The sequence below is a fragment of the Rhopalosiphum padi genome, chromosome 4 (genome assembly GCF_020882245.1).
Source record: "Rhopalosiphum padi isolate XX-2018 chromosome 4, ASM2088224v1, whole genome shotgun sequence".
NCBI classification, from domain to species: Eukaryota; Metazoa; Arthropoda; class Insecta; order Hemiptera; family Aphididae; genus Rhopalosiphum; species Rhopalosiphum padi.
In genome coordinates this window covers 9,171,522-9,195,936 of record NC_083600.1, presented here as the reverse complement: position 1 = coordinate 9,195,936, position 24,415 = coordinate 9,171,522, and the positions used below count along the sequence as shown (strand labels likewise).

General features: G+C 25.3%; 1 protein-coding gene across 2 annotated transcripts in view; it reads left to right on the top strand.

Moving 5' to 3' along the window:
* The window catches only part of LOC132929615 (otoferlin-like), a 125,676-nt gene that overhangs the window by 58,480 nt on the left and 42,781 nt on the right, over positions 1-24,415 (top strand). For both annotated transcript variants that reach the window (XM_060995091.1, XM_060995090.1), the window contains exon 3: positions 9,915-10,103. In XM_060995091.1, coding sequence (XP_060851074.1) covers positions 9,915-10,103 — 189 coding nt within the window. The remainder of the gene's footprint in view (positions 1-9,914; positions 10,104-24,415) is intronic.

Sequence of the window (24,415 nt, the reverse complement as noted above, 5' to 3'; positions counted from 1 at the left end):
AAGTCCCTTAGCGATAGACGGTTATTTTTACGCTTCTATGACCGTTACCGACGTTATTTAAAATTTATTGTATTTTTACTGGTTTTCGTGTACACAACTGTATAATATATGATACCGGTATATTAAAGTATATTAAACTTTAGACTTCTCGATATCCAGCACTACGCCAAACTCTATATATAATATATTATACTAGGTATAGTATTATATTTGTGACTCTGCTGTGTGTCTGCTTTTACTATAATTACAACCAGCTATATTTTTAAGTTAAATGCGATTCTAACATTTTATATTATATTTGTTGGTAATCCATTATTAACAACCAATGTTTAGACTATTAATAAACTAATGGCAAACTGTCCAATGTCCACTTTTGCGGGTATAGCAAAGCTGCTAACTTGTGCACCAGTAAAGACGTCCTTCCGCTTGAATACTGATCGATAAGAAAAAACGTTGAACGCATTTGAAAATTAATTTTAAAATATTTGAATGCAAGTTAGAAAATACATAGGAAATTCATGTTAGATTCATGTTCAATCATTTATATTGACAGCAATGGATTAATTTAATAAATCCTAGCTTTTAAGGAACATCATATTTTTTTACCACATTTTTGTTTTACTTAACTATATTATGTATTAATTATTATTATTTTACTAAGGTTTGAAAATTTCATAAAATATAAAACTTTGAAATATTTCAGTATATGAGCTTTTAAATATAAATTTAAATAATGTAAAAGGTACCACGCAATCCTTGTTTCTAGTTAGTAATAATAAAAATTAAAAAAAAAAAAATATCACCAAGTTAAAATATTATTTTATGTTAGTTACATAAGCTTCATATTTAAACTATGGTCCATCATTAATAATTATGTAGGTATACAAATGTGTCTTATCAAATAATTGATGAATTAGGTTTTAGTGTGTGCATTTATCGAAATAAATTATTAATTTTTCTTAAAGCTAAATATTACATTTAACCATTCCATTGTTCAATTTAATAACAAAATAAAAAAAAACATCAAACGCTGCTGGATAATATAAATAATGTTCCATTTAACATTTTAGTCATTTGTTATAATCCATACTTAAAAGGTACAAAATAAAGCTTCTATAATATCATGCACTTTATATAATCTACTGTTTAAAAAACTAAAACGAATAAAATGTTTTCATCATGAAAACCCATTACTCTTTTTGTCACATTAGTAAGGTTTGAGCACAGTAAAGTAATGAAGAAAGTATTGGCTTTACATTTTTTTTTTTCGTAAACAACAATTTTTTTTTTATATTAAAAATGGAAACTATGATTTAAATATGATCCGTAGCATAGTAAAATAAACCGAAAGTAAACCGTATATTTTTCTGTAGGCATGTTTAAATAAGAATTACAAAATTATTTCCTGAAAACAATAAAAAAAAAAATCAGTTAAATGTAACAATAACAGTGGATAGAATTATTTTAACTTTAAAATGGAAATGCTTATTTTTTTAAATAATAATTTATTCAGTATTTAATATTTTTAAATCAATTTGTTTTAAAGTTTTGTTCTTAAAATTATAAAATTTATTTTAAAGTTTTCTTCATAAAAATATAAAATTTGAAATATCGTTTCCGACTTAAAATTTAAAACTCGATAGTTTTTCCAACTAAAGAAATAAAATAAGCATCTGACTACATTGAAAAAAAAAACTTTTTATTCATTAATCAATATTTTTTAACTAAAAAAAAAACATATAGAAGAATATATACGGAGCAAAACAAGAAAAAGATAAATAGATCTGTATTAGAAAAAAATGTAAGAGTGTCGGGCTTATTGTATATTATATAGAAATAGAATAAGACATAGGGGTTGAAGGTGAAACATTGTGGTGATAGCCAAAACTGTTTGAGAGTCGTTATGTCAAGAAAGAAAAAAGATGAGCTTATACAAAAGGGAACAGGTACAGTGAAAGGACATATCGCTTAATCATCTCTACGCCAGTTATATTTATTTTATAAATTTCAAATTTTTTAAATTAAAAAAAAAAATAACAAAAAACAATGTTAGTAACAGCTCAGTTAAAGAAATACTTATAAATGTTAATAAGTAGTTTTTAAAATTAGGTCATATAAAAAGAAGTAAAAATATATTAAATGGTTACAGAATTTGTTGAGAATAATAAATTGCTTACATAATTTAAAAATAATTATTTATACATTATAAAAAACAACAATAAAAATAACAAAAATTGACTGTGGATCTTGAATTTTTAATTAAATAAGTAAAACATGTGCATATTATGTTAATTAAATAGACATATTGTAAATATATTATTAATAGTAAGAAGTGTTGAAATAATTACAAATAAAATAAGTTGACTAAATTACACGATATGAGATAATATATTAAAAATATATCAAAAAATTAGCTGAATGATATGATGATCAGTAATTGTAAATAAATACGGTATACAAAAATAATATAATATAATTTTTACCTTAAAAGAAATCATACGAATAAAAATAATTTTTCTAGACTTTAAAAACAATAAGATTAACAAAAAATAAAACATATTGACATATTATGATAAACATAATAACTCAATTGGGAGTAATCCCAACAAATAAAACAGTTATAACTATTGAAACCAATATAAAAAGAATTAAAAAAAAGTTATTTTAATTAATTTAGATATACGCAATACTTTAACAATACAATAAGAAACATGTGTTATCAACACATGTTTTTTAAATATTTAATTTATCTTTTAATAACACAATTTTACAGTTTGTCATTTCCAATAATACATCTACCTATGTAATTTTATAATTGCGATATACATATTTATTCGTGTAATTCAAAAACATGACACACACTCAGGATATTCATTTATATTATATTTAAAAACTATAAATTTCGGCTACATTCAAAAAAGTGTTTGAAGTAGGATTTATGTGGATATAAATAATAAAACTTCACGTGAACAACATGTTGTGTAAAATTCCATTGTTTTGTTTCCCTTTTAAAATTAGGTCCAAATACAATACAACAACTACATGGAATATTTTTGTCATCAGACAAAATACAATGTCATTTAGTAACTAAGACATTTAGAAACAAAATATGATTTACGTCATTTCTTTTTTTTATCAGCTTCAAATGTATAACACTTTTTTTTTTTTTTAAATTATCAAGTATATGGCTATAGTTACCAATATTGTTAATATACTTACATAAAAAAATAAAAATACATTCAAGCATTCAAATTTAAATATATTTTTTTTTCGTTAGAATATTTATAGTTTCTTTCACTTGAATCAAACCACTTTTGATGATAGACATAAAATCAATGTATAGATTAATTTAAAAAATAAATATATTAAATTAAAATAAAACATGATTTTATATTCAACTATAATGTACGTATGAGTGTATGACGTACAAATATACTTATATATATCGTACATTGTGAATTTTACTTTATAAAACAGTCTCATGAACAATATTTTTAATATTAAAACTGAAATAGAGTTACATTCGTAAAAAGTTAAAACAACTGAAGAACTGAAGCAAGTCTTTATTTTTGATTGAACTTTATTTCAGACTTTAATCTTTTTAAAATCCGTACTAAACTAAGGAGCATTAAACTTTTTATGGTAAGACGTTTTATAAGTTAATTAGATTGTTTTATTGATATCACTTGATATCTCTAAATATTTCAAATATATAGTGTGTCTATTCGGATGGAAATTGGTTTTTGGTTCTGTAGAAGTTTAAAATAATCGCTTTTATTCGAGAGAAGTTGTAAAAAACGATTCTATTCAGTATCGTAATACTACATTATAAATTATTTTAAACTACGGAAACATGACCCTGGGGGCTAGGTCACTAGTTTAAGTGATCTAGTAAGAATATTCTCTTGATGCACAAAATACTACCTCCCACGTGTAAAGTTTAGACCTTTATTCTAGTTTGTTTCAAATATTCCTTTTATTTAAGATTCTGAGTCGAAAGATGGTTTATTACAATTGATTTTTTTAAACCTTTTTTTTTTTTTACATGAGTATATAAAATCAATCTATCTATAGATTGGAAATAAAACATAAACTGTATTTTAATGAGTTATTATTTTAAAATTGTTCTGTTTTCGAAAAATTGAAAAATAAATTTTTTTCACTCATTTCACACATTCTCATAGTGAAATTATTCACGTTTAGTAACGGTTATTTTATTTATATTATTTTCACCATTAAATTACATATTTTTAATATTTTGTTGACTTTGTAAATAAGTAAATTTAATTAAATATAATGTATATCTAGAAAGTATAATAATATATTTAGTTAATTGTAATTTTTCGTGATGCAAAATTCCTGTGTTAGATTCCAAAAGGAGGAATGAGGATTTACGTAGAAGGATGTGTTTTTATTTTTTGTGTTGTTTTTATCACAATTTAAAATTGTAAAGATGAATTCATTTTTAATTTTGAAGATGGTATTTGATAGCAGATTGGATCTTGATGATATTTTATAATATATTACATGGACATATAAGTATAAATATATTTTAAATAATTGTCTAGTAATTGTATTGGTTAATAATTCTGTAAAAAAATAAATAGAATATTATACATAAAATATAAACGTTAAAAATGACTATGGCCTATATTATAATTAATTTAAAAATTGTTATTTACTCTTTAAAATGTTTAGATAAATTAGTTACATATTAATCCCATTTAAAAATATGTAAAACAAGTTGTTCTTGTATACTTAGAAAAAAAATTGCGAAATTAATTGTAATTTTAAATTTTATTTTTTTAACCATGTACCAATGGAAATTAAAATCAGTGAACACGTACAAAATACATTAATTGATTTTTTCGACCATAATATAGGTATTATAATGTTCCCAGCTCTATACTGTTATTAAATTGAATATTATTCCAATATGCCATTATTATTATTCAGACTTCGAGGAACTTTAAAAAACTAAAGATTTAAATTTTCTTCAAGACTTTTTAAAACTTTTTATTATGATGATTAAACTTTATAAGTTGAAAAATGTGTCGTTGTCATTTTATTTTGATTCAATACACTTCATGTTATTTCTGTACTTTAAAAAAAAGTATTATTACCTTCTCAATGTTTTACATTTATTAAGATGGATATGTATAAAATGTTACAAAGTGTAACTACGTAATGAACGCTACAAATTGTTTTTGTAAAAGTAGTTATTTTTCGCATTTTACACTTACTCAACGATACTACAGTATACATATTATATTTTGTATTATATTCTCTGAAAAATATCAAATAAATCTAATGTAATTTCATAACATATTATAAACTTTATGTTCTTATAACATATTATGTTAATGCTTACTGAACTGTGCAGTTTAATAATAACAAGGATTCTTCAAACCGTTTAAATTATATATTTAGTAGCTATTTTTTCATAAAATAAAATAAAATTGAAGTTTTGTTTTGATTAAAACACAATTTCTTGAATATGTGTATAATAGATACTATTTACATCTTGTAAATAATTTTTAAACGATTTTTGTAGTGAATTAAAAATTTAAACTTTAACCAAAAATTGTAAGATTGAGTGTTCTTAACATTAAAGCAATACAGGATGATTATTTTAACAGTAAACTCTCATTATCTTTTTGAAAATTGAAAAGTATTAATAACGATTTTAAAACGATTTTTTACATACTTTAAATTAACTACAAACAACATTTTTGAAAAAAGTATATTTTTACTGTTTTTAACCGTTATAACTTTTAAGTTAAAAAAATAGATACTTATGACATCATATTCATCATATATACATATTAAAAACAGACATACATTATGCCATAATGATTATGGAATGAATAGTTAAATAAGTGGATTGTTTATATTATTAATATTACATACCTATCATACGACAATAGAAATGTAATTATTATATTAATATTATAACACGACTATATTATATTATGGGAGGATAATATAGCCTCTCCCCCCCATCTGCTATATAATGTAAAACTATTATGTAATGTAAAAATAAAAAAATTTCGTATCAGCAAAAATACGGATTCACCGATTGGTTTAATCCGCAATAAGCATCAATCGACGTTGACCGTTGACAATTATTGACAAATAATAACTCGATAATAAATTATAATAAAGTGTCCGTGCACAACAATATTGCACCCGCGCGTGCTTACAAAGCAATAAAAAAAATAACGAAACGACGACGATCGGTGCGCTGAAAACACCTCGCCCGACGACTCTTATTGCCGATACGAATAATTACGACCGTTCGTATTGTACGTACCGTACAGCATCCACACCCTTTTTAATGTCAAGAGAGAGATACACTAAAAATGTCCTCGCAACACGGTCGCGTGTTATGTAAGCCACTGCACCAGTGTGTAGTGCAATAGGACATAGTATTATGTTAAAAAACTACTGCGACACAAAGTTATACGCGAAGCGGCCGTAAGACGCGCACTACAGATCAGTGACATGAGTTTTACGTTTAAGAAAAACACTGAGACAGAAAAAACTAACAGAATTGACGATGGATCACGTACGAAAGGGTAGCTCCACGACTTGTCCTGTGTAATAACTACTACTGTTTTCGTAGTGAGTATGGAATACTATCGGACCCTATCGATAACCGTACCAAAACGAGTGGACGCAATCGGTTCCGAACGAAGGAAGTTACTCTGCTGTACGGCATAATATGTCAAGTGTACGTCTGCCTCATTGAGTAGATCACTGTAATGAATGTGTTAAATTTTAATTCAATGGACATATCGCTCTATACGTATGCAAAAACAAATCTGTGCATAAACGGTCGGCCAGATTATATTTTACTATATATTTATATTGTTATAAGTAATTTGATTATCTGTTAGTGGTGAGAATGAATATTAAGGTATGTTGAATACATTTTTCGCCAAATAAAATCAAACAAATCGCATATTATAATATATCTGTTATAGTGTTATTTCATAAAATATAAACTAGCCATATCCCGATTGATTCGAATAGAACTTAGAAACCTAAAGATTTTTAATGTTTTATAGGTATTTGATTGATGTTAGTGTATATTGGCCCGATATTTTATGGCATATACATTTTTGAGATAACGAGTGTTTGCTGTTAAAAGGACGTTATACCCGCATGTACTGTCTCCGTCTTACTAACGTGCATCGTAGTAAATTTGCAAACAGCTTAGATGATCTCAATCAAAAGCCATATAGCTAATATTTAGGTTTCAATGCTAGACGGTACAAAATAATGTTATTTTAAAGTACCTGTTAACAATTTTAACGTGTTATAGGAATATATAGGTACTAAACTATATTCAATATAAATAATACATTTTGTTATTTTTATATAAATTGTACCTTAAAAGTGTAAATAATAATTTTTGATTATTAACAACAATTGACAAATAAATATTGAGATTATACATATAATACAACGAAATTAAGTCAAATATTTAACCTCATTTAACATTCAGTCTATAAGTATACATTTTATAGCTTTTTAAAATAATATAGTGTAATCGCATGCCCATAAACGGAAAGGGATTATTTTATGATAAACATTAAATATCACCTCTGGATGTACAAAGCTAAAAGAATAATTCTCACTTCAAGATGCGAAGCACCATTCACTGTTATTAACGAAGAAATTGCACATTGACTTGAACTCAAACGTGTAAAATTATAAAACCTCTATAATCCCAATTCGTACCTACAGTTTACTAATCTGGGAATTTGCCAATACGCCATAATATCATCGAAAAACTCAATAACACATATCCGAACAATACTATAAAAAGTTTCCATTTTTATAGAGTTTCCATCCGTTAATTTTACTCTGGTCGATATAAAATTATATATTAAAATATAAAAAATTTATTATATTATATTTTTTTAAATATATTTAAAATAAGGAACTAAACTACTTTTATAAGTATAATTTTCTATATGTTTCATAGTTGATGAAATAATATAAATAATTATTAAATATATATTATTTCTCACTTCTAATCTCTATTTTTTATTTTAATTTTCACCGTTTATAATGTAGTTTTCTGATATTTTCTATAGCAAAATTCAAACAATTATAAGTGAGCTTGACTACAGTTAATTCAAATAATATTAATTTGCTTAATAATTTTCATCATAATTTGCACATTAAAGTGTCACTATAATGACTACTAAGTGAATGATTTCTTAAAGTGTAAATATAGAAGTTTAAAAACAAAATATTATTATTATAATTATTTAATAGAAACTATATTACATATAATTTATAACTTTATAGTTTTGACATTGTCTTCATATCGAATTAGTAATTGAGAGAATCGTTTATAAATGTCCTTGGGGTAATATTTTACGTTCTTGAGGTAATAAGTTTTACAAAAAAAAAAAAATAAAATAAAATATCAAATTTAATATCGAGGTACATTGAAAAATAATATAATATTTATTTTTAAATAAATATACGTGCAATGTTACAAAATATATATAATATACGAGGATAACTAACTATTGATTATATAGTCGTATTTTCAATTTTTCATAACAAATAATGATTACCAAAAATTATTATGTAGATATTTAATTTTAGAGGCCTAAAGTTTCTTTCACGTTTTAATGAATTTTTGTTACATGGTGTCATGGTGGTATATCGATGTATTATAAGTTATCACGGCTCGTTACATTATCAATTGTTAGTTGTTAGTCATTTTCAACTTTTTATTTCATTAATTTAACCATTATAAAAATGTATAACATATCTGAATTGAAATATATATAATTGTGTTTGTTTGGCCAATAATAGCAATGAGGCTAGATAATAATTATTGTACTAAAATGTATAAAATTTGATTTTAAAAATCGCATGGGTAGTAAGATTATTTTAGATTGTGTTTATTATTATTAAAATATTTAAATACATTATTTGAGTACTTAGACGTGTATGTGTTAGTTTTCGTATAATGTTTAAAAATTAATTTAATTTTATAAATAGGTACCTATTATTTGTTTAAAAAATGTGTTGTGTTTCACTAGACATATATTTAAATATTTAATATAATTTGTATTGTATATACTTGTTTTGTACAAACAAAGAAAATATTAAAATATGAAAATGCTTTTGTGACAATATTATTATTTTCAAACAAACATGCTATATTATTATAATTTTTTTACCTACTAAAACTAAATGCTAATTATACAACAAAAAAAAAAAGGAAATAATAATATAATATGATAAAATAAAACTAATTTAAAAAAATATATATAAATAATTTAATGTTAATAATGTCCTATTTAAATATTATAATAAATTATTTACTATACACGTAGGTGTAATTAGTATAAGATTTGTAAAGTTTACATTTTTAAATTAAAATTGTGAAACAAACGTTTAGGTCGATTATACAATTTCTAAAATTTATTATACTTCAAAATTAATTTTTTAAAAACCATAGGCCAAATAAAATAAAATAACAAATATACATTTTTGTACCACACAATTAAACACAAAATATTATTAATTATTGGTTGTGAATTTTTATTTTATCAGTATTGATGTGTAATAACGGCGAAATATAAATTATATTTTTAGTTGGTAATATATTATTTTTCGTCTCAAAAATAGATATAATTATTGTACATAATATATCAATTTATTTCACTTAAAATTATATAAATTCAATATAATTTAAATAAGATTTTAACAATAAATTTATGAATTTTTACCCACTACTTGTGAAAAATAATAACTGTTGAATGGTTTAGTAAATTCCATACATTTTTCAAATGCACTTAAGCTTATCAATACAACATTGCTTGTGTTTATTATTCATCTATTTCAATTATGAATAAATGTCATGCATGTTTTTTTTCCAGAACTTTGAATGGCCAATATCGAAACGCTTAGAAAACGACGATGTACTCATCGTGCAACTACTCAGTCATCAACGACATCAGTGCGACAAAACTTTAGGGTATTACACTTTGCAAATGGACAAGGTGGTTGCCGAGGAGCACGTTCATCTAGTGGATTCGTTCTCAGACATTAACGACCGAGCTCTCCCGGTAAGTCTTAAATGCCTTCATTAAAAATAATTAGCTTCAATATACCTATATGAATATTATAACTATTGTAAATAATTTAAATTTTAATCCTAGTAATTTCCCGTTTTACACGACACAATTTTTCTCACCGTTTGTCAATTAATTCTTGTATAAATGTGTAGTCGGTAAAGAGCTTAAACAACGTAGCATAAATTCCGTTTTACTTTTTATCGAAATTTAAATCTTATAAGGTTATTAACAGCCGTAACAAATTTTAGTTAACGAGAATCTGTTTTCCGCAATGTACTTTGTTTCTGTCTTATTCGTTTCTCTAATCATCATGATAGTGGAATTTTCATTATTCAACAGCACGAAATGGATTCATTCAAGTTTCATTCATACAATAGTGATTTCTCATTTAACCCCTCAAATATGCACCTTTGTCTCGGACACGAGTGCTTTTGCTATACTTGCCATTGTTATATTACACTTATAGATACAGTAGGTATATTTATACATTATACGCAGTATGCTTAAACTTAAAATGATTGCGTATCATACTGGTTTTTTTTTTTGTCAGCATAATTTGTTTTTAATTGGTATTTACATTCTTACATTATTCTACCGGTTTGTTATTAAGTAAAAAAAAAAAAGGAGAAAATAAAATAGGACTGTAATGCTTATAATAAATAATATTATCATATTTCAATATTTTAATATCCGTACATAAATTTATATTTTATTTATTTTGTAGATTATTTCTTGAAAGTTTAGTGTTTGCATCCATATTATATAATAAATACTAAATTTATGTTACGATATGTTTGGATTGAGTATAAAAAAATATCAATTTTAATTTATAATTAAACATACACCGTGGCTCTCGCCATAATGTGTATATTATAGTGAATAATTTATTGTGTTATGAAATTCAATTTTTCTATGAATATTTTGCGTAACACTGTATAGGTATACTGACTGATAGATTATTTAAATTTTTTACAACGTTCCTGTCTAAATCAATAAATATTAACCACTAGCTAAACATTGAAGAAAGGTACGCATTTAATATTCAATAAATTCAGTGTTTCAGATCGTTCTCAATCCTATAGCTACTACATTTTACAACATCGACACCTCTTAGTTCCTATACCGTAAAATAAATTATGAATTTGAATTTTCTACCGTTGGATATCAACGCTTGTCTGATCGGTTGCTCGAATCGAAATAAATTGATGGTAAACAATTTGTTCTCCAAATAATCTGTTCAAAAAAACAGTTGGTTTTGTAAAACGTGTGAAATATTTAAATTTATTCAGCTAATATTATTACAGCTGTAAATAGTGTTAATATTAATTACAACGTATACTTTTTTACAGTACAATATACGATTTATGATCTTAAATATATATATATATTTCCAGATCTAAAAAAATTGGTAATCGTTTTGTCAAGTATAAAATAATAATTTTTTTTATCATTGATTACTCAAGTTTAGTATTTATGTTTGAAACCATAAAAAATATTAATTATGATATTGTGTACTCGTAAAATATCGATTGCCCATAAATAGTTATACATATACAAAAACAATTATATATATTTTAGTTTGAAAATTCTACATACAATAATATAACTGTTTTTTGATATACGAATTTAATCTTTTAATCATTATTGATAGTACATATGGAATTAAAGTTTTATTTAAAAAAATAATATGATTGTTGATTAGTGTATTATGACTGATAAAATATTAATGTTTAATAATCAATAATAGGATATTTGACGTGTTCAGAAATGTATGCAATTATTTGTTATAATTAATAATAAGTCAAAACCAATTTGTTTATTTCCACTTTGATATTAAACTTTTCATAACATATATTATTCTTGTTTCATACAATAATTATTATTTATCAAGTTTTTGTGTATGATTTTATAGGTACATGCAACGAAACTAACCCGGGACGATGTCATAAATAATATTTTGTTAAAAAAAATTGATTGCTTTTTGAATAACAATTCCAATTTTGTGTGATATTAAGCCACTTAAAATTCATTCTAGTAATTAAAAATCATTTTTACTTTATGCATTATTAATATTTTAAACGAAATTTCACAGCAATTAGAATGTGTATATTTTGCTTAATATTGTATAGGTAGATCAATTGCTTTCAGTTCTTTAAATAAAAATATATTATTATAATATTACAACAATATCTATGTTATGTTGCCGCATTATGTGATAAATGATTTTAAAACTTGAATTTAAAATCATATGCAAATTATAATACAACAAATCGACAAATCGTAGTTTTCTCTCCATAGGTTTTAATTAAGAAAATAAATTCACGCCTAACGATGAAGCACGTATTCAATCCCGAGGCAATTAAAACCACAACATAATACGGTTGTTATATTATTGGCATATTATTAAAAAATTAACTGGAAGGTGTGAAGTTGTCATATTCATTATTATTATACCTTATGCACAAACAAATTTAAGTAAAACATATAGAGTTTTAACGAATATCAAAAATAACGTAATTGTTGTTACATATTTAATAATATTATAGTTATTGATGTAACCATTTTTATTTTTGAAAACCATCAAAACCAGCCAAAAATGATGTCTATATTTATTGACATTAAAATTGTTAGACGTTCTCGGTTAACGATGTGTCATTTTTAAATAATAAATATTATTTCAGTGAGCTATCACGGTACAGTAGTTGTGCATAAAGTGAATAGACCTCAGATTAACGGTATATAACGGTTATAACAATTGTTATCATTTGTTTATTCAGTAGAATGTAGGGTGAATTATGATTACCACAGTGTTATATAAAAAAAATTCATTTTTGTCGTTAAAATATTTGATATTTCATTACAATTTCTGTGTATTGGTCACTCATAAAAAAGAAAAAAGAAATATTGTGAAATATGATACATAGATGTGTATGATACATGAACCACAGGCTTTTCCTATTTTTTTTTTTATAATTTGATGGTTTGGAAAAGGACAGTAAAAAACTATGATGAAAATCCTATACAATGAACATCAGGGGTTGTTATTGTGGTTTAACCAATGAGTATTGAAAGTTAACAAAACCAGACCCATACTTAGAGTTTTTTTTAACGAAATGGTCACCCTTTCAAACTCCCTTTATATACAAAATTAACACTTTTACTATGAAAAAAAAAATAAATACATTTAAAAAACTGTCAACATTTCTTTTTTTTAAATTGAAATACTCAAATAAAAAACACACACAGCACAATTTAGTTTTATTTAATATAATATTATAAATATACAATTTTTCGGGCCAGTTGAGATTTTCTATGCCTTTAAAAGAATCAATAGAAGCAACACGTGGTGTAATTAACACCTCTAAATTCTGCTCTGAACAGCTGAACTATAAACTAGACTCGGAAAATTTGAGCCTTTAATTCTTTGCTTTCTAATGGTGTTAGTTTTAGCTTACCTAAGTAATTTAGATTTAACAAAATGTACATGTCTATTTACGACGCGGTGGTCTTACGTTCAATTACTTACGCTGTTGTATTTGCGTGAGCTGACACGAAATTTATATATTTACAATACACGCAGTACATTTTTAAAAACAACACTCGTTCTTATCGTTCGACCACTTTAAAAAATGCTGTTACAAGCGGGTAACCGAATTTCTAAGCGTAGCTACTGTATATGACAACATATTATAATGTTATTAAAGTTCAGAAACACATGGTTGAAAAATGTAAAAAAACAATCTCTATAAATTACTTACTAATATTAGATACTTACGAAAAATATAAGTTCGTAGTAAACTAAATCGAAAAAAGATAATGGTTAATTTATTATTTCCTCTTTCAGTGTATTTTCGTCATCGTCTATTCGTGTGTTTAATAAACTCTTATTTAAAAGGTCAAATAATTCAATATTATTATTTGTATGACCTTTTATATTTAATTAGACAAACAAGAGTAGTATATAGTGTTTATTGTTCGCATTAAACTGAGGAAAAAACAATTAATATAATCCGTGGTTTTGTCCATTTATTGTACGTGGCGTGCTAATTGTAAATTCGTACCAACTTGTAGTAGTGTTTCACGATGGTCATATAAATATACAAAGCAGATGATTAGTGGTATAGTTTTCCGATTACACGCGTATGACGATTATAGACTCGTACCTGACGATTTCGCAGTATTATATTAAATCTTGCTGAATAACACCGTTCATTTTCTTATTGTTTCTTATAGTTTATTATATGGTGTTTATAATTATTATGCAGACAGGTTTCGCATTTGAGTTGGGTAGTATCACTTTAATACCACTCCGTGGATTACATCTAATCAGACGAAGTTCTTCTTATTTTATTTATACTGTATTTATTTTATTTAACCTGTGAAAATGTTTATATACATGAACGGGGGAGATGAGAAAGAGTGAAATACATTTTTATTTTTTTATTTTTTTGTTTCATCATCAACCGGGCGCTACCGCTTTACCACCAACACGTTTCGTTCTCAACAAATAATTTATTGTTTACGCTTTTATTACGTCGGAGCGATCTTAACGCCGTCGCCTTTATCCCGGAACCACGAGCTTTTTTATAATAATACAATGTATTATCGGGTCACGTTTTTTCTTGTTTAGAGAAAAACTCACCACTACACCGTTTTAACAGCTGCAGCTGCCTCGCAGTGGGTCGTCCCTTAGTTCACTACCTTTGGCCTGTGTTGTAAGATAATAATAATAATCATAATAATAATATAATAATATTCAAATTAAAAAAATAATTTATATGTATCACTTAAATGTTACATATCTGATTACTAAACTAGCCTTATCGACAGCACATCATTATTGAACGTAACTATAAAATTGTCACGATGCCAAAAGCCGTTCGATTCGTAATAATATCACTTCGTCCCCCGCCAAGTAATACTTGTTTTTGGTCGATAAGTCAATGAGAAATTATTGAATAACAGTTATAGTATCTATACAAAATATCGTGGAAATATTATTATCGTTACCACAATTTCATATTATAATATTTTACTGTTTATAATTGATTGCGACGGTTGTTGTTGTTTTTTTTTGGATAATTGTATTTACTCCAAGATCTGTACGAATATATTATATCCATCCGAGATCAGTAAATTATTTGCAAAAATGTTAATTAAAACCACCACTACAATAGTATAGTGAAATTTCTGAAAATATAATTAAACTTTTAAGCACCAAGCAATGTAAACGAACGGCGAACCGTGTCGGACTTAATTGTCAGGAACTTTGAATATTATTTTGTTTTATTCATCTAAAAATATAATAATGTGCATTGCACACATTATCACAGGTCCGCTCGGTTTATTTAAAGGAATTGCTGCCATGTACGGTTTGTCTAAATATATCAACTCGAAATATTGTGTTGACACGTGCGTTTTTGTACGCGTTTTTTTACCTGCGATTAGCATGGTATTCGGATTTCGGGCTCGTTATTAGATTATTTTTACAGTTTTTATATCGTTCTCTATCTATACTGCAGCATACGCCATGGTGTAAATTTCATGGGACGTATTCGATCGGACGATCCGTCAAAATCGATTTGACAGACTGGACCACTAACAATAATAATAATAATAAAATTATATTAATTTAAACTTTGAGGTTTCCAATCTTTTGGGTTTCGAGAGGCTTGTATAGGTTTATCGCGCACGTCATATCCTCCAAATATATATATCATGATAGTTTATACTTTGTGATGTACAATATATATATATGACTATACGAGCCGAAAAACTGTCAGTTTGAACAACACGATGCGATACGTATATTACGTATATTTATATATATAAATACAACACTCGTATAATAGCATCCGTAACTTCTCGATTTTGGTGATTTTCCATGTCACAGAGTATCCGAAATACGTTTGACATTTGCGACCACGCTAATGATTTAGTTTTCAATCAAAATGTTGTTAATAGTACTATATCAATCGTCATGTAATTTGAATAGGTGTTTGTATTATCTCTTCAATCATTCAATAAATACCGATTGTTCCGCTAACAGACGCAGTGTATATTTCAGTATGTGTATACGAATGCTAAGAATAGTATTCGTATTTCATATCGTTTGTTATCATATTGTCATAATGAGTATTTATAACGCATCTAAAATAGTATTTTTTGTCAGAAATATTAAATTGATGACAAAATACACTCGAACAACAGTTCAGTTTGTTATACAATTTTTACAAAATGTCATGTTAAATATCATATTTGTAAGGTCTTACATCAAATCCTAAATAATTTTTTTACAAAATTATAATATATGATATGATTTTATATAATATAATAATATGAAAAATGTTGTCACTCCCCTGAAAAAAATCCTAGATCCGCCACTGCTATTGATACTAAATCAATGGAACCTATTTAAATCTCATTTTTCAAATAAAACAAGTCGTATAACTCATTTAAATATCTACATATACATAATGACATTTATAACTAACGCATTCATATAATGTAATATATATATATATATATTAGAAACAATTAAATTTAAACCATAAATGATAATTATTATTAATCGTAATTAATATCTCATTTTACTGATCATAAACTACTTTTTATTAAATATTATTATTACGGTAAACATTGTATATCCCATTTTAATAACAGTAATATTTTTGAACTTATAGAATATAATTTGGTGTCAACAATTATATCCAAAATATGTCCATATCAGGTGTATTTCTATTTGTTTAAACATGTCACGAAAATCCGTGTTTATCGAATAAATCCCTCGTGAATCCCAATCCTTGAGCTATTTACGGATTTATATTTTGCTCCTTCATATTTGCTATGTTAAAATCTTATGCAAATCAGATAGTTAAGTATCCAACCCGCCAAACATCAAAAAAAGGAAAACATAAATTTGTGAAACGTACACATGTATTTTATGTATTAAAGCATTTGGAGAAAATATATTTAGTAAAATATATTTGTGAATTATTATGAGATATTTTTTTTATTGTTATCATTTTATTTTACGTTTTATTATTGACATAACATTTATTATACTATTTACTTCTGAAATAAAATTAAAAAAATGTTTTATTTCTCTTATAATATTTCTTTGTTCAACGCGTGTGAAGGATCAGAAGGAAATAGAGAGCTATATAAATCATAAAATATGTAGGTGTAGAAGGTATACCCCATATGGTTTGTTGGCAGTTTAGATTATTTACGATCACGTACTTAAAACTTCTAGAAATCGAAATTTACTACTCTAGTCTTAAATTATAATAGTCGAAGAAACAAAACAAATGTACAATTATTTTATTCGTTTTTATTATTTATTGCATAAAACAATGATATAAATATCTATATAAAATATTCAACAGTTTATTTTATTGACTAATTTAAGAAAAAAATAATATTCAAATCGATATTTCATATTGAACTTATATTAAGTTATATCTGCTATAGATAATATAATTTTATGAATTATTCATCTAATATATAAATACACCATACTTTAGGTTTTAAAAATGTAAAATACAATAATAATATATGTATTTATTTAAATATTCTAATTGGGTTAACTTTTAACGTACTTTTAAAAATAGTTTTCATTTTGTGAAAGATATTTAAAATTAAAACAAATAATGTAATTTATTTATCGGGAAATGAATTTAATTATAAATAGTTTATTAAATTTAAACATGGAATAGAACTTTCAAATTAATATGATAAAATAATATTAATTTAAATAGTTTGTCATATTATTTCTGATGATCTTCCTGATTTCCTGAAGTCGAATAAATAGTTGTGTATTTATTTTATTTGTTTGTTAATAGTTTATGCAAAATAGTAATTATAAATCATAGTATTTAATTCATACATCATGCATAGTAATTTAAGAAGTAACCAATTACTCTAAATATTACTCTAATCACTTTTGCAAATGCTAAATAATCCTAGGTTTATGAAAAAATAAAATATAAATTCTTAGTAGTATATATGCTTTACAAAAAGAATTTCAAAAAACTTTAAATTTGAAAATAACAAAAAATAAATAATTTATATTGTATTTAAATAATAGTAATTACAATTAAGAATTCGTTAGTTTAAATGTTTTGACACCTGTTTAATTGAACTTTAATTGGATTATATCTAATGTAAAAGTTAGGCCAATGAATTTATTGACATAATACATTTAATAATGTTATTGTATGAACGGAAAATATGAGTTTTTCGTTTGACCCCCATTATAAAAAAACATTTATCAAATAGGACAAATTGTCTAAGAATACCAGCCTCAGAGTTAAAAATCAAAGCACTTTTCCTATTATAAAACTTAATGATAGATATAGTAATAAAAATAAAAACATAATTAAAAAATCAACACATTCATCGCTCTGCTCTGAATCACCTAAAAAAAGTCATAATAGTTGGTGTCCTTATAGTTTCCTTGGTTTGCCCTCCGGATGTGTAGATAATGGATTTACTTGTGGTTGCTAGTTTAAGAACTAAAACTTACTTTTAAATGTTCATTAATGGCGTTGATATTATTATTTTAGTGGGACTATACAAACTTTGACAAACCAACATAGGCACAGTCAAAATAATAATTTATCAAAAACTCAAACCTTGTGGTAATTACATCTGGGTATATTATGATTTTCATAATGTATAGGTACTTTAATTACGAGCAATAGTATAAATGGACATAAAATATATACAGAAAAATGTAAATTATACATTAACCATCGATTGGATATTAAACTAGATAAAAACTAAGTAGTTTACTCAATTAAACATACGAATATTGTATATAAATAATATACAATTAGTTTTATGGAAAGTATACCAGCTATAACCTATTTTATAAATTTTAAATTAAACAAGTCGATAATGTTGTATTTATAAAACTATATGGTATTTTTTTTAATATTTTGAAATGCTTTAGTTCAAACTATTTGACAGACATTTTTAACATAAATATAAGTGTTTCTTTTCGTATAAAGAATAATCAATATAATATAGGTATTTATTAAATAATCAGTTTATATTTTATTTATTTATAAAATTGAATTCAGTTTTATTCATTTTATCATTTAATTTTTTCGATTTCTAAAACATTGAGCTTTTAATATTTACTTTCTGTGGACCTTTGAAGTATTATGTTTACAAAATTTGTAAGCAAAATGTGAAAATATAATAATATAGATACTATAAAATAAAAATATGTGACATCACAGGTATAGGTATTACTTGTGGTCCATTACTGAATAAGCTGCTTGATAATAAGTAATGCACTATGACGTTATTGTGTTGTTTATGGGGTAATGAACTGTTGATGCATAATATTAGTATTATAATACTGTTATTATGTTCAATGGTATAAGTATTACGTTTATACTAAGATTTTAACATTAAAAGTATTACGCAAGTTAATTATTAATTTTTACTTTTAACTCAAATAAGCTATTCAAAAAATTATAATAACACCGTATTTAAATTAAAATCTCTTTATTTAAATATTTTTAATGTACTCCGTCACATAATTTCAGATTAGTTTTTTTTAGTGTGTTCACAATATTGTTGTTTATTTAAAGTTCATATTTGGAAATAAAATGCCATAATACTATAATATATATTTATTATTTATCGTCGTTTTAATAAAATGTGTGTCAAACTCGTAGGATTTACCTAGTTAAATATTTAAATACGAACTATCCGTACTTTAAATATTAAATTAAGGAAGTGCAGTTTATCATAATTTGAATTAACATGCATAATGCATTTACAAATTTGAATTATTAAAAATCCCTAAAAAGTTTTATTTCTAAAAACTACATCATAACTTTAAATGGCAATTTCGTTTTTATTTTTAATATTCTTCTCACAGGAGTTTCAAATAGCTCCAGAGTTAGATTAAACTCGTATCTAAAATTCGTCAACATTTTAATTCCCGAGAGTGAATGCGATAGTCGTCAATAGGCAAAATTTATAATGAAATATTATACTAAAATATACTAAAATCTTTAAAGTTAACAAAAGTACTAATGTTGAAAATAAAATACTTATCGTATTTTTTGTAATCTAAATTGATTGTATATTTACTGTTTGATGTTCATATATAATGTAATAATTAATTTTTTTTGTAACGAACAATGTTAAAGAGCATAATTTATTACTTTACAAACAAACCGTTATCCTTTACCATTTTATATTTTTCAAATCACGTTAAAATATATAAATATTGTGTTTTACATTCGACTGTAGTTTAGGAGTTAGGTACCCGTTTATCTATATAGCCTATGCGCATTATAAATTACATAACAATTCAGTAAAATATGAAATACGCGATGAACCAATGTATACGCATATATGCGTAAAAAACATTGATTCATGCATAAATAATATTTAATCATGACGTACATAATTTGCTCAGGTCACATCCGTGATGATCAATAAACGCTATGCATGATTCACTTACGATTTATCAAATCCCTAAAGAAACAACTCAATTACATCCAATATGATTCATATAATAAAAGTCAAATCTTTTTTTTTCATAAGAAATAACGTTCTACCTATTACAATATGAAAAATGATTCATCGAGTTATTCGTAATACAACGTTAATTTCCTGATTATAATGTAGTTGTTCGGTAAATGCAGATTTTAAACATAACATTTTGCCTATAACTAAAGTCAATTCATATTGTCATAAAATCATTTGTCTACCGTCATTAATAACGCCAAATATTCGATATCTCAGATATTTATTATGAAATATCTTAAATTATGCTTTTGACGTAAAAAAATGTTGGGTTTCTGTTTTATAAAATTACAGTGTATATAATAAAGAAGTAACCAATCGTTAAAAAAAAATAAATATCCATTAGGTTTTTGCAAACCTTCACAAAAACCCTATTAAAGGTATACCGTCGGTCTTCTCGCTGAAAAAAAATAATATATATATATATATATTATATACATCATCTAGTTAAGCACTTTTATAATTATGCGTATGTTGATGATCCTCGAAAAAATTATTAGTGAAACTGAAACTTTATAAACGTTAAAGTTTTTCGAACCATGTTTTCCCTTTTAATAGCACAGCGTGACTAAAAAAATAAAAATCAAATTTGTATACTCCATGTCAAATTCATTTATTGTGCAATGAAGCAACGATCATAAATAATCAAATAAAAAAAAAAAATCTAAATACTATCAAACGTGTGCGATCCATACTTATATTACATTATATATAGTATGCACTTAACCACTCGCCGTTATACACACGAGTACCATATTATGTATACCAAAAAAAAAAAAAAAAATCCATCGGATAATCCGCGTGTACGCAAATAACGTACCGTTCAGTACGTCTACTACTACAGTTTATAGATCGGCGCGTGCATAGCGGTTACAAGTACTCGTAAAATAATGAAGCCGATGACGGCTCGTCGAAAAACCCACACCCGGAACGTGTAATTAATTAGGTTTTTTTTATTTTCGGAAAACCCGCGCGCACGAAGATTACCGTTTTGACGTCGTCGAGTCGCATACATATCGGCATAATTTTAATAATATCACAAAACGCTGTTACTTTACACTCGTGCGTCATCGGGACGGTTAAAAAGCACTCGGAAATCGCCGAGTATCAGAGCTCGCCGGTCAATATATTCCAACCAGCTAGTGGGAATACTTTATACGTACCCACGTATAAGCTATATAGTCTCGTTAATATTTCATACATCAACACATCCCGACTCCTGGCCGACCCCTACACGTTTGCGTAACGCGAACACGAGCACAATACATAGTATCATCTCGTTAGCGCATAAGTCGAGTGCATACTTTTTCTTTTCCACTGGAACAATAACATACGCGTGCGCGCGTCTCGTACAGACGACAAGTGTCAGTGGCATTCGGTGCTCGCAATCACGCCGCTGGTGCCGTGGCAAAGACAACACAAATTCACTGCGATTCGTGTGTACAACGTTTGTAGATAATTAAGTATACGTACACGTCATATACTACATAGGTACTTACGTTAGTTTTCCAGAGGTTCCGCGACTGATTTCCCAAAACAGTTTCACGGTTTTATACAAAACACTCTCAGCGGTACCTATATCTGAACATCGAGTATTAGCTATACGCTTATACTTATTATTGTGTATGTCGTACAATGTTTATTGCAGCGATTGCGATGAAAACCGTTTTGTTTGATTTATACGGAAAGCCATAGTGGTATTTGCAATATACGTATTATAAATTATAATTATTAATTTTGTACAATTTAAAAAAAAAAATTGAAAATCATAGGACGAACTTAAATCAATCACCTTTTATGATAATGAAACAGTACAAACAAAATTAAATAAATCATTCAATTGAAATTCAATTAATCACATAAAATATATGATTAATTGAAATCCGGAAATATGAATAAAACTTAAGTCTATTATTATTATCATTACTATTACATTCAGCACTAAATAACCTCAGAAAAAAATTAAGCCTGTTGTATTATTATAAAGTTATTTTTAGTTAAAAACTTTTTTTTAAAGTATTTTATGCATGCGAAAGTGTAATATCATATTATGTTTGTAAAACAAAAAAAAAGAAAGAGAAACATTTAACTAGTATTTCATATTTTCCACTCAATATATTTTAAACATTCATTATTTCTCTTTATATTACAATATATCCATACGATATACCACAAAAATGCTTTACACATACACAAATGTTCATGTAAAATAATTTAATTCATGTATTAAGGTTATAATTATTGTTTTTAATTATTTACGAAAAAATAATTAATAAAAGTTAATAACGATTAAGTATAACATAATCGTTAAGTATAACATAATTTTAATATTCAACATTTTAGCAGATACTTAAACTTGTATTGTAAAATGTTTGAACTTTATACTTTTATTTCAGAACTATTTTTTTTTATCTCATTAAATATAACTTAAACGGTAAGGTTAGATTATTATTTTAAAAAATGTCTCTATTTCATCAAAATAATCAATATCTTAGTATTATAATATATTTTAATAAGTCCTTAAATAATGTATACATATGATACGCAATCACTTTATAATATATTAATAATAATAATTATATACAGTTAAACGTTTATCAAAGTTGAATGTAAAAAAAATTTCCGTTGATGCATATATATCCAAATAATGATTTTACAATCATTTTAAACTAATTTTATATTAAGTATCATACTACCATTGTAAATATATATGGTAAACAATTTAATTATAAACAAGTATATGAAATCAACAAGATGTCTAATCTTGATAATCTTAAAAGTATTATTCAAATTTGAACTAATTTACTAGCTATTAAAATCAAAAAAGCCAAATAAATAACATAATAAATACATATGTCTATTTCAATACAATATATCGATTTGTATTACAAAGGGGACCAGGGGGCTAAGATCTATACTTGAAACTTTTGAGTGAGAGCTTAGTCTCCTCAAGCTCCTTTTCCCCTCAACAATATCCGTCTATGCTTGTAGTACTCATTTTCTTACATAAATAATTTATTATTGCACAGTTCTTGGTATATATGGTTAGTAAACTTTTTTATCTGTAATAGTTAAAATTTTAAATATTTAATTTCAAAGGTAAAATGTACATCTACACAAAAATACTTTTCCTCCAATTTGGACTTTTTATGAAAGTAATAAATTATAACTAGGAGACTATTTCTTCAAGTATAATTACATTATTTATGCTTAAATATAAAAACTTAAAAGGAATGTTATGAGCGTTAGAATTCAAAATAATAAAATAATATTATAACGTTTACAATTTGAACCAATTATTGTGTTTAATTAATTATCATTACTTTTTTTTTAAGTACAAGAAGAATTATTTAATTAATTTAATAATTATTTATTATTTAATTAAATTAAATTTAGTAATTTTTTTATTAAATAACGTACTTAATATTATTCGCGAGTATGAGTATTATTTATGTATGTTTTTAATTAAGGTCATACCTACGGCTTATTTTTTTTTTTATGGGGATGGTGAAGTGGCTGGAACTTGGGGAAATGTAAATTGATTATCAATTATTGATTTAAATTTATCTTCAAAAGACCTAGGTATTTACATCATCACATGAACGTGATGAACTGAAGGGTGTGACTTGAGACAATGGATGTACCACTATAATAATATATCATAGGTGATAAGACAACAGTGGATTTTTCTGAAAAGTGATATGATATGGTATCAGTTTCGTACTAGGCGATTTTATCTGAGTGAACGA